General features: G+C 40.6%; 1 protein-coding gene across 1 annotated transcript; it reads right to left on the bottom strand.

Annotated features, from left to right (window-relative positions):
• Positions 1-466: 466 nt before the first annotated feature.
• On the bottom strand, positions 467-11377 carry LOC146453528 (uncharacterized). Its single transcript, XM_085096665.1, has 7 exons — positions 11060-11377; positions 9997-10133; positions 9093-9333; positions 6919-7272; positions 6036-6056; positions 4258-4905; positions 467-3359 (listed from the first exon to the last, which is right to left on the bottom strand). Exons 1-7 carry the CDS (start codon positions 11369-11371, stop codon positions 3105-3107), a joined length of 1968 nt encoding a protein of 655 aa, XP_084952791.1. The 5' UTR covers positions 11372-11377; the 3' UTR covers positions 467-3104.
• Positions 11378-12426: the final 1049 nt, after the last annotated feature.

The following is a 12426-nucleotide window of genomic DNA, read 5'->3' as shown; positions in this document are numbered from 1 at the left end:
CAATAGATTTAATGAGCAAAAACAATCGCTCTGCACGTGCGTTTTACATTTTGGTACATTTCTTCGCTGTCCTCTGCAAAACAACAACGTGAAATGACCAAATTATACGCTTTTCAAAAACGTGAGCAGACGACGGTGAATTTTTCATTTTCTTTTTTAACTTGAACGCCACTCTTATTAATTTGGTTCCTGGGTAGTTCGCCGTTTCTGTAGAAGTTGAGCGAGTTGAAATAATCCCGAAGTAGCACAAATTAAATAAAGTTATATTTTTCAGGTGACGTTTTCGTTGCCGTTGCCGTCGTCGCTGCTTAATAGGCTGATTTAGCAACAGAACGGGAACGTCATTTGAGGACGCAAGAGCTCGCGGAATAGTCTGGACGCGAGTCTATTTCGACTATATATGGGCATTCTTGATGCGCGCCCCGTTGTCAACTGACGTTCCCGTTCTGTCGCTAAATCAGCCTAATCTCCCTAACAGGACAATCTTTGCAAGGGCACATTCGCACTACTTTTCAAGTGGTGATAAAAAATTTTCCCAAAAGGGAAACTTCAGAAGAGCCTATGTACTTATTTAAACAGTGCTTCTTCCCTAACGAATGGAAATGTACGACGTTCATATATATTTATTTTAATGCTTATGAAATGAGATATCGTCACAATTATGTACGCTTCTGAAGCAGCTACGAAAAGAAAGCGTAAAAAGAATATCCAGGCTTGAATTCCGGCCCCCGATCTCCGGCTTTTTTTTTTCGCAGCTGCGTACATAACGGTGACGCTCCGTCATTTATTATTTGGCAGTGAATACAAGAATTATCAACCTGCCAAAAGATCAAGAGTATAACGTATTCAAAACCTACGCAAAACGGTCTTTTGTTGGTACATTCAAGATCAATTTCGATCAATGCTGATGCTTCATGATTAGAATTTCAAAAATGGCTTTAATTGCGATTCTAGAAGCCGCTTGACAGCGTTTCGGGAATTTCTATGCCCTTGCTAGCTTCTTCCTCAGCATAAGGTTAAGAAATGAAGACTCCTATTTTGACATTGAGATGATAACTGATTAATGAAGAATTGTCATCATAAAATCTCCCCCCACCCCCACCCTTTCTCCGGTTTTGTTTTTGTCTTTCTATTGATTTTTGATTTTACAAAGTGCAATATTTAAAATATTTTGTGCTTTTGCCTCCCTTTCTCGTGTCATTTTTGTTTCCTATTGATTCTTGATTTTGTGAAGAGTGGTAATATTTTAATTTTTGATTTTGCAAAGCGATATTTGATTTTGTGAAATGTTGTAAAATTCAAAGACAAACATTTGTACAGTAATTTAATATTTAAAAGACGATTATTAGCTCCTAACCTACTTGCGGTCCAGTTTTTCTATAATTACGTTATAGTTAGGAAATTTGCTGAATAAAGCCTGACTGAAGTTCAAGTTGAATATAGACAGCCCTTGGTCCTGATCCCCCTTTGTTACCGGGCAGATTTTACACTTGGGGATTCCAGTTACTTCGAGATCTCTTGTTTTTAACTGGACTTTATTGGCAGTAGATTTTAAGTTACTTTTTCAAAACAAATATTACAACAACTAACTTCTAAGATTCGAAAAAACGCACTAATATACGTACTGTCTAGATATCTTTATACAACGCAACAGCGTGATTGGCTAAAAGCAGCGTCCTTTTAATTTGCTTTGACGCGTTTATCTCTTTTTGAAGGGGAGTTAGGGAAGAGACCATGGGTCTGTAGAGACAAGTAGGGGGAGGGGGGGGGGGGGCTGGATAAAAGACCATGGGTCTGGAGACACAAGTAGGGGGCTGGGTAAGAGACCATGGGTCAGTAGAGACAAGTAGGGGGGGGGGGGGGGGCTGGGTAACAAGACCATGGGTCTGTAGAGACAAGTAGGGGTAGGGCCGGGTAGGAGACCATGGGTCTGTAGAGACAAGTAGGGGGCCCTGGGTAAAAGACCATGGGTCTGTACAGACAAGTCAGGGGCATGGGGCTTAGTTAGAGACCTTGTGCCTGTACAGACAAGTAGGGGGAGGGCCGAGTAAGAGACCATAGGTCTGTAAAGACTAGTGGGGGAGGGTAAGGGTAAGAGACCATAGCACAAGACAGACAAGTAAAAGGGATGAAAAGAACCTTTTTCTGTCACATTTTGCTCCCCAAGATCTGGTTGCCGGCTTAAACTGTGTATTGTTAGAGGCTGTGAATTTGGATTTTCACGGTGTGAAGTTAAATGTCTTCTGATCACAGTAGTCCCAGGAGAATTCGCTCTTTCCACCCACCCATTTCCTATTTTATGCTTGAATGGCCCATTGTCTCTTACCCACCATCCAGAATCTAAAACCAACATTAACAGGATCGGAGAAGAAGCGGAACGTCAACTGCCGTGTGGCCCGAAAATTTTGCGGGAGTTTTATTTTGCGGATTGGCGATTTTTTGTGCTTTTCGGGAACAAGCGGTGGTGGGGCTAAGACGATACTATGAATCTCTTTTAGGGATGAGGGGAAGGGGGGGCTATAAACGATACCATGGGTCTCTTTCAGGGGGTGGTGGGGCTATAGACGATACCATGGGTCTCTCTCAGGGGTGTGGAGAGCGGTCTGTAAACGATACCATGGGTTTCTCTCAGGGGGTGGAGGCCTATAAAAGATACCATGCACCTTCCTATGAGGAAGGGATTATAATGGAAGCCATTGGTGTCAGGATAGGGTGGGAGGGGGGGGGGGTGTGACTATCATAAGAGACAATAGTCTCAATTCATTTTGGTGGGTCCCGTGCTATTGTTTTGACCAGTTCCCTTGAGCAACAACGGTCTACTTTGAGGGGTTAAGGTTTGTGCTCTTAAATTCATTAAGGAAAAAACTTTGAGATAGCTCAAATTAAAGGTTCGAAAACAACGATTTTTATCGGAGGACTGGGCACTCGCTACCAGTAAAGATAAATCACTTATCAGTATAAACTGTTCCCATAGGTGGAAAGTTATCCAGCATTTCTGTCCGTACCGAGTCAAGTGTCCTAATATGCATACGTCACACATGCCAAATGACAAGATTTGCAAGCCTGTATGTCTGCTTTAGTCTTACGATATAAGGACAAAAGCCTTAGAAAAAAGACCAGCCCCTTACTTTTTGGTCGACAGAACTGCCGGACCCATGCCTTAATTTACTTGAGTTCATTTGTTTCATTTCTTCTTGTTGTTTCCTCAGCTCCTCCTCTTTCTTCTGCATTGAGTTCAGTCGTTTATTCAGCCCGCTGTAATCCATTGCTTCTTTAATCTGTTGTGCTAAAACGGCTTTTGAAGTGTGGGTTAACTTGTGCACGAAGCGCTCCCTTCCTGCCGTCATTTCATCTATCATCTAGAAGGAAAAATGGATTTGTAAATTTCATTTATTTAACGTAGCAACGGTTTTGAGAGGACGTTTGGTGAAGTTTGGTCAAAGGCGATTAAGCAATAGAGCTCAATCGAAATTTTAAGGTAAAAACCAAGGTGATGACTTGTTGTAATCTACCATTATACTCATGGCCAACTCTTGAACAGACAACCAAAAACCAGGCCCTTAATTGAAGTGAAGGGAAGGTGTAAATGCCATCATTTTCTAAACTTCTTGAAAATTGCTTGATTTTAAGGGAAAAGTCAAAGTAAGGCAAAAGAGTGAAGGTAAATGGCTATTAAACGTTCTTCCGCGGGTTAAGACATCGGCCAATCTGGCTAATGTTGGTGAAAAATCGATATGCTTTAAATACAACCTTTGGGTTCAAGTACAAAATATCCTTTATTCGTTTGCTTTTGATGTTTTTCGTGATAACAAAAAGCCTTCCATGATTCTTCCAGTATTCTTAAATATTTTTTGTTTCCCTTGACGGACCTGCAACCGATGGAAGTTTTAGTTTTCAAGATTGGGACCCTTTTTAAACCCCCTCTCCCCACCCCACCCGATAGCCCTGATTAAGAACCTAGTATCGGGGAGGTGGTATCCCAAAAGCGATCCAACGGACAGCTAGCCTGCGATCACGCGCCCAATTTTTGTAGTCATTTTATTTTTCCTGAGAAGATCAAACTTAGCTAGCGCTTTTAGAATTAGATCACCATTATGTCTCGTTACGTTCACAAACACGCTTATACCAATCTGGACACTTCTACCGCATATATGCATATTTTGAACATGATTTGGGGGTCCAGCATACTTGATATTTGTAATACACTACTATGCGGCCAGAAACGAAAGCACAATTTCTGTTAACTTGTGGTCTTACCTTGATTAAGCGCGTCAGCTGCTTTTTATACTCTTCCGGTTCTTTCTCGGGACGCAAGCAGTTGTTGATTAAAAACACTCTGTTATTTATCGCGGCAATAAACTTTTGAACCCAGTCTGGAAGGCTTTTCAACCACTTCTCGAGGGCCTCCTCGACTGTTTTTTCATTCTCTTCTGCTTCAAGTTCAGCTTGATCGCCATGGGTGAGAACGAGAATCATATTATCATAAGCTTCCCTTCCCAAGAGTTTCTGAAGCATCTTTAGGGCTTGACCATCCTCAGCAGTGAATCTGCAGCCATACTTCGTGACAAGTATAAAGCAGTCGAAGCCATCGGGTGCCATCGCGAAGATTCGAGCTATTTCTTGAAGTGTCTCGTTCTGTACCTCATTGTTTCTGCTTAAATAAGCGTGTGCTTTCTTCGCTTTATCCATCCATGAGACTGCTAAGGTATCCAGAACACCTGGTGTGTCTATTACATCAATGGTCCTTTCATCTTCCCGCTGCCCCAGTGAGCATGACTTTGTCACGGATTCTGGAACTGAGCTGACTTTGAAGTAAACTCGACCAAGTATACTGTTCCCAGTTTTACTTTTGCCGTTTCCAGTTTTCCCAAGAAGAACAAGGGATAGAGGTTTCCCTTTAGGAAGCTAAGAAGATAAGAAGAAGTTATGTCCTTAATTACATCGCCTTTCAATAACATGTAGACTCAAAAATACACGATTCAACCAAGCGTTACGTTTTTCACTGCCTTCAATCATTTCGGCGGGCTTGTAAGAGAACGGGAGGTTTGGCTCAGTAAGGTCAAAATGTCACACCCATACACTGTAATTGGCAGATTTAATTTGGCAGTTTCTGTATATTTGTGGTCCGTCCCATATCGCCGTAATTACGATCGACAGCAGTAAAACACGTAGATCGTTAGTTGGGTTTTGAAGTTCACAATTCGCAAGTCATAAGAACGGGGCAGTAACAGAAGAACGTGATCCTTTCAAGTTGGAATTTACACGGTTCATAGCATTGTTGAGAATGATGTGTTATTCAGTCATCCGCGTTCTCTCTACAGAGTCGTATATTTACAAAATTTGAAATACGCCGTCATGTTTATTCCACACTTGGACATTCAAACCCTAGCAGTATGCTCCAGTATAGTAGCTCAATAGTAGAGTATCAAAACTCTTGCTTTTATTTATTCATTTTTCATTTTAATCTACTGATTTATTTATGTTTTTTTTTTTTTTTTTGGACGAGTAGGGTTAGTCCAACAGTAGTCCGACAGTTAATTTCTCAAATGCGAGTGCTCTTCTCTGGAAATTATACAGCCAGTGATGATGGCCACGACGGGATTGCTTGGGTTAGTAGATGAAGTTATTGGCGGACGCGGGAAATTGCGCCCGACATTCGGCCCGAAGTGTCGGTCGTTCGAGGCTTAAACGTCAATTGCTGCAGTGTCGTGTCATTTGCTTGGACAACGAACTTTACAAAACTAGTTTATTCGATGTTGTTTGACTGTGACTGAAGCAGTTAAAATCCAAAAATGTTACTGTCATTCTTTGTTTGGTTTGTGTAGTTACAACAATAGTAGTGCCATGGTCCTTTTTTACTGGACCGGTTAGACAGTAGCAAATAATAAATAATGACAATTAATAATTATTTTAATATCAAATGGCCTGTGGGGAAGACAAGCTTCTATTTGCCACGAATGAAGACTCGCTGAGCTGGAATATGTTTATTATATTCTCTGAGTACCTTAACATAATAACAACAACGGTTTTCTTACCTTTATGCTAGTGGTTGGTTTCTGCAAACGAAAAAACAAATATGATTAACGCGTGGACTTATAGACATAATCAGTGCAGGTTATGCAGGTTGATTGATTGATTGATTGATTGATTGATTGATTGATTGATTGATTGATTGATTGATTGATTGATTGATTGATATCGACCAACCGATTGATAGACTGATCGACTCAGTGATTTATAACGAATATTTTGTTTTATCATCGGAGTTGACAAGGTAATTAGCGACCATAACATCAAAAGATTGACTGACTGACCGACCGACTGAATACGTGAATGATACTGACTGACTGACTGACTGACTGACTGACTGACTGAATGACTGACCTCACCGACTCACTGACTCACTGACTCACTGACTCACTGCCGAATGACTGACTCACTGACTGTCTGACTGACTGACACTGACTGAATGACTAATCAATTGACTCGCTCGATTCATTGATGATATTCAAAAACACTCTCAAGGGTGGCAACTCAAAGTCTAATGTTGTATTCAGATGTGCTTGTATATATTCATGTGCTTGTAGATTGCAAATCCTATGTTGTGCAAAATCTAAATGAAATGTGTTGTGGACGCAGGTAATCAGTCAAAAGCCTACTTCAATTTTCGAACAAAAAACCAAAAACGCTAAGGTGTACATTACCGCGACTTTCTCAACACCCTTTTCCTATTGCCAATCCCAACGATTTTGACTGAGTGCAACACTGGGTCAAATTAAAGGTAAGCAAGGGAATATATCCCCAGTTGCAATACCTGCATCTGCGAAAATTTAAAACAAGGTCACCCCTATTATTGCGATTTGAGGACAAGCCCTCGAGGAACCTCAAGTACAATTAAAATGAACCAAGCTCTTTAACCTGTGTACTTTGTATTTTCTTCCAGCGTTGAACAAATTTTCCGTCAAGGGAGAGCCCGCTGAAGGCCTTTACATAAGCTTCCTGGCTAGCTTCCACCTGTTCCATCTCCTTTTCTTTGCCCAAATTAGAAATCGCCTTGCGAAACACTTTTTCCACCTTTTTGGTTTCACTGATAAACTTCATAACGTCATCATGTGGTTCAATCGTACTCTTTACAGATGAGTTGGCCAGATCTAGAGCACTGCGAAGATCATCAAAGCGGTTTTCCATTTCCTCCAGTTCATAACCCTGGATCCTGTCTCGCAAGTAAGCTCGGGCAGTTGGTATGATGTCCGTTATCGGCTGTAGCTCGAACTACAGACAAAGGGGCGAAAAAAAAAATGAATAGATTTAGGCACGAGAGATAGTTAAGTTCGCCTAAAATATTGCTAACATCGGTATACGAAACTTTGAAATTCCAATGTGTAGCATTTTTACACGCGAAATATGCAACTTCGCATAAAAAAATTGGGGCAAACCAAGGCCAAGCTGGCTTGAAAGCTCAAAACCGTCGCGAGCGAGACGAAGATGTCGCCACCTGTTTTGCCAGTGTGTATGCTTAAAGGATAATATAAGCTGAGGAATGAAGACAAAAAGTAGCCAAAACGACATACCAACAACTCGGAACCAAGCACGGGGTTAATTTTTAGCTTAAATATATCTCAAGTGAAAATGTTAGCAGAAGCCGTTAGGGTTTTATTAAGGCTTTATAACTGGAATCACTTTAATTGAAAGCTATTGAAATGAAATTTGTTTGTGATGTGTCATTTTCCCTTGAAATTGGTAAACAAAAGGTGGGGAATCATTCAGTTGCGGTATGCTAATGAGCGGTTATATTTATAACGTAATCTTTTAATTGGCAGTAGGAGTTCTGTTTTAAGCGGAGGCGCGGTGGTGGTGGTTAGCGCATCCGGTTTTCTACCGAACGGTCGATGTTTGGAGGCTAGGAATCCTTTCCGTTTCCCAGAACTGGACGGCCAGAGCTGTTAATCTTTAAATCGAATGCGTCATTATGAAGGGTGCCTCAAAATCTTAAAAACATAATCACTCCAAAACTAGTACGCGCTATTCTGAAGAAATTATATTCGAAGGAAGAGGATAAAACTTATCCTTCATTTCGTGTATGAACTCAGTGACCACGGGTCTGGCCGGCCAGTCCTGATAAATGAATTACGCCGTAGGTTGGCCTCTTTCTATGTTGTTTTCTTGGACAAGAAACTTCGCTCCATAGTGTCTCTCCTCATGCACCCTTGCATATAAATGGCTATCGGTGACATACTGCCAGGGGGAGTCCTGCGATGGACTAGCATCCCATCCAGGAAGAATTAGCAATACTCCTAGTTGCTTTATGCCACAGAAACTGGATAAGAGCTGACCGGCTGTGTCGGTCACTTAGGCTTGTAGTGTGACTTAACCATGAGTTTTGTTTTGCATCGAAAAAGTTAAAACTAAAAGGAATATGACAGGAGCAGTCACCCTGTGATACGAGTTTTCGCACCGGTATGAGAATATCCATCGGGAGGGAAACTTGTGCCAGTCTGACCTTTCCCAGATGAGATTTTAGACCAGAATCACGTAAAAAATACAGAGCCACCACAGAGAACCAGGCTAAACTTCTTTCATACCAATATCAAGTTAAGAACCCCTCAGCATCAACATGTAACATTTGAGAGTGGGTATATTGCATGCTTCATCGTTAATACATCTTTTGTATGAGTGGAAAACTCCTAAATTTCCTACAATTTCAATTTTTATTTTCTTTAAATTGCAACCCTCCTCCCTCAAGCAAGATGGTTTATTTAGTCCACTAACTCATCCATGGGCTGTTTTTTGAAAGGCTGCGCCAATTCGTGTTATCCGCAACAAGCCAATATCTAACAATCGTTTTCATGAAAGCTGTAACAACCCCGCGTCTACTCTCCTTCCCAGCCACTCGGGCCGGAGTCACGCAACGCTCCCCGTCCTCACTCGTGGGCGACATTCTTAACCAAGTCGAGAGACCAAAATTCCAAGGACAAAAGACAAATAAATACGCCGAGTTTTCACCTATTCTCCCCGGTCTACCAAAATTAAGAAATGTCCTTGAATATTTGGAAACAAACTTCCGGTGAAAGATGGAAAACTAAAAGTATTACCGTAATTGCAACTCCTTTTCCATCATTGCGATTGTTCATTCTGGAAGGAAACGCTTCAATCAGTTTAGTCAGTCCTTCAACGGTGATGGGTAGCTTGTCCCAGAGGCCGGTGGAACAGTAATCAACTTCAAGGTCCAACGCGGTCGCGCATTTAGAGGTTAACTTCTGCAATTCAGCTTTCAGTCCCATGCTAGCTGCTTGAAGAGTAAGCTCTCCTTCGGCCTTACCTTTAATATTCTCCCTTTAAGAAATGAAAAGAAAAATATAACCAATAGTCAACATTCTAAGTTACGGTAACACTTAAACACATATACATTACAGATAAATGGTCAGGCTAACTCAGGGAAGCTGAATAAAATCACTTTCGGCCGAAGACAATTTCGCTTAACTAGCAATTAGTCAGTTTAATATAGTCGCCTCCGTAGCAAGTCTTTCGTGCGTTTTCCACTGACATACCAAGAAAACACTTGCTAAACAGACTAATTTAATAGTAGGATCAGCTTTCCAATGTGGTAGTGTAGTAGTTGTTGTTGTTGTTGTTGTTGTTGTTGTTGTAGCTGTAATAGTAGTAGTAGTAGTAGTAGTAGTAGTAGTAGTAGTAGTAGTAGTAGTAGTAGTAGTAGTAGTTGTTGTTGTTGTTGTTGTTGTTGTTGTTGTTGTTGTTGTTGTAGAAGTAGTAGTAGTAGTAGTAGTAGTAGTAGTAGTAGTAGTAGTAGCAGCAGCGGCAGCGGCAGCAGTAGTAGCTGAGTAGCAGCAGCAGCAGCAGTAGTGGTAGTAGTAGTAGTAGTAGTAGTAGTAGTAGTAGTAGTAGTAGTAGTAGTAGTAGTAGTAGTAGTAGTAGTAGTAGTAGTAGTAGTAGCAGCAGTAGCCGCAGCAGCAACAACCCATTTGTCATTTTACGTACCTCGTGTCATTCGAGGAGGACTTGAATTTTAGTTTTGCCACCAGTTCTGCTCCATATGTTACACTTCGCACATAGTGGGTTCCAGCTCCATGCTCAAGCTTCAGTGGTTCCACTTTTCCATCTATTGTTTCAGTCACCTAAGGGATCAAGGAGTGAAATTTTACTTGAGGGTCTCCTGGCCCTAGTTTTACATAATACGTAAATTCAAAGGACCCTAGTGAACCACGCCTTTGTTGTCGTTTACAGTTTGTTATCACATTACCCGTTGCACGTAAGAAAAAGGTCAACGGCACAACTTGGAAATCTTAACCCACAATACATGTTATGGTAGTTTGAATTTCATCCTTCTTTTAGCGTCAAATAAAGGCCTTTTGCTATTTTTGGCGAATGCAATTGATCGGTACTTTTGGATCGTACAAGATTTCAAAGACGTTCTTCGGATTTTAAACGAGCAGTCCCTTGCGCTTACCGAAATAAAGCTTACATTAAGAAGATCGAATTTTAAAAGATTTCATTTGAACACAGAACCATGTTTGACTGGATATGGAAGTTTTCCATCACCATAAACCACAGCAAGGAATGGCATTGAGGGGCGAACAAATTCTAAATTTCAAATTCGATATGATATATGAAAGAACCTGTAAGTACGAGCCACTTTTGTAATTTATTTCTCTTATCGCACGTTACGACTGATAATTGCTCATACTAGACAAACTTTGTAAGATTTATTACAGTAATTAAAGCCTATGGTTGCAATTCATCATATTATAAACGAGAACGGCATCGTTTATAACTATCGAATTAGGAGGTTTTGAAGGACCTGCATTCTCTAACCTAACAGCTGCAAGTCTTGCAAAATCCCGCCAGTGGGTTTTGAGCACAGCCCGGGGAGCGAAAAGTTCGAATAACAAAATTTTAAGAAAATTAGATTTCTGCATTTGTATTTCATATTTGTTACCTACTTTACAAGAGAAGTTGATGGATCAGTTATCAGTGAAATCTATTTTTTGGATAAAAATTGAATTTGAGGTTCTTAGAGAGAGTCGCTCTTAAAACACCTTACCGTAGTACACTTCATCACCGCTAGCACGGTTGTTGTTCCTTCCTGCTTCTTAGTGTCGTTTATGTACTGCCCTACGCCTTCCACATTAAGTAGGTTGGCCTTGATTTTTAGAGAGAGTTCTTCAGACACGTCCAATAGATCATTGACATCTTTGCTATTTTTAACAACCGTGTACTTGAAAGAGAACTTCTTGACATTGATCGTCTTGGTGGGTATGCCAGATGGGAACAGAAAGCTGGCAGCTGTTGATCTTTCGGCGTCGAATGTCCGTCCAATGCACAAGGTAGGCGAAGTGTAGGCGGGAATATTCATTTTCCTAAGAAACGAAAATAGCGATAGTGATATTTATGCAATATTTTGCAACATTTGCGGCTTACAAATGTTAGAACGAAATTTTATCGGGGATACCCGTTTCCAGCTAGCAAAAAATATATAACTTCGTAACTTAACTCCTATGGTCTGAATCAACGGCGATCGACGGTTGTTTTGATACTCAGAATAGTGTCACAGGATCAAATGACAAAACTGATGGAAAATGTATTTTAAAGGGAAATCGGTGTTATCATCTTCAAAAACATCTCTGGAACGAAATGGGGGAGGGGATCGTTGAGCATCTTGTTTTGGGAAAAACATCCCTTATTTTATTTCATTTGATTTGTCTGAACAAAATCGTCCCAGTATGCATTTCTTCATAAACTACTTGTTCCTAGTTCTCAGGCTACTTTCGAAGACGTGGTGCCTGCGAATTTTCTCGTCATTTCAAGGTTCTAGTATTTCTACTTAATAGTCAATTACAGGGAACATTTTGGTAATGAAGAATTGCAGCAAGTGTTAGGAAGGTTTTGCCAACATTGGCTGTTAGTGAGGGAGATCTATTAAAATGCAGGTATGTAAGCTGTAAACCGACAAGTGTATTCGCGACAGCTGTGTTCAAAACCAGGTCCTGTACACATGAACAGCTGAACTTTGTCCATCACCTTTTCAATAGTTCGAGTTTCTTGAAAAGAATATTAAAGGCCATTTCCACCCTTAATTCAATGCGGTCGTTTGTTTTTGTTTTGAAATCGCACTATTGTTTAAACTAATTGTGAAATGATTTGTGAAATTGCCCTGCGGTCTCGTCGAGTAAAAATCTACAAATGTAAGCTTATTCCTTCATAAAAGCGGATAAATCCATTGACCTTTCTTCATTAGGTTCACCCAAACAAACCCTTACTGGTCGGTCATATAATACAGAGGAACATGAAAACTATGGAGAGGATGCGGCGTTTCGGTGACAAACTATTCAAGTGAAACACTCTTTCATTGTTGTTATGGCTTCATTATTTGAATAAAAACATTTTTTTCCATCTCCTTTATCCTGCCCG

The sequence above is a fragment of the Pavona decussata genome, unplaced genomic scaffold (genome assembly GCF_977016875.1).
Source record: "Pavona decussata unplaced genomic scaffold, jaPavDecu1.1 SCAFFOLD_330, whole genome shotgun sequence".
Classification (NCBI taxonomy): Eukaryota; Metazoa; Cnidaria; class Anthozoa; order Scleractinia; family Agariciidae; genus Pavona; species Pavona decussata.
This window is presented reverse-complemented; position numbering and strand designations above follow the sequence as displayed.

What these genes read in the sequence shown, in the direction of transcription:
- LOC146453528 (XM_085096665.1), bottom strand. Translation starts at nt 11,371, where the DNA reads ATGAATATTCCCGCCTACACTTCGCCTACCTTGTGCATTGGACGGACA. An exon ending in CGGTGATGAAGTGTACTACG is followed by an intron (nt 10,134 to 11,059) that starts GTAAGGTGTTTT and finishes TTGATCCCTTAG; the next exon opens with GTGACTGAAACAATAGATGG. An exon ending in AGCTGACGCGCTTAATCAAG is followed by an intron (nt 3,360 to 4,257) that starts GTAAGACCACAA and finishes TTTTCCTTCTAG; the next exon opens with ATGATAGATGAAATGACGGC.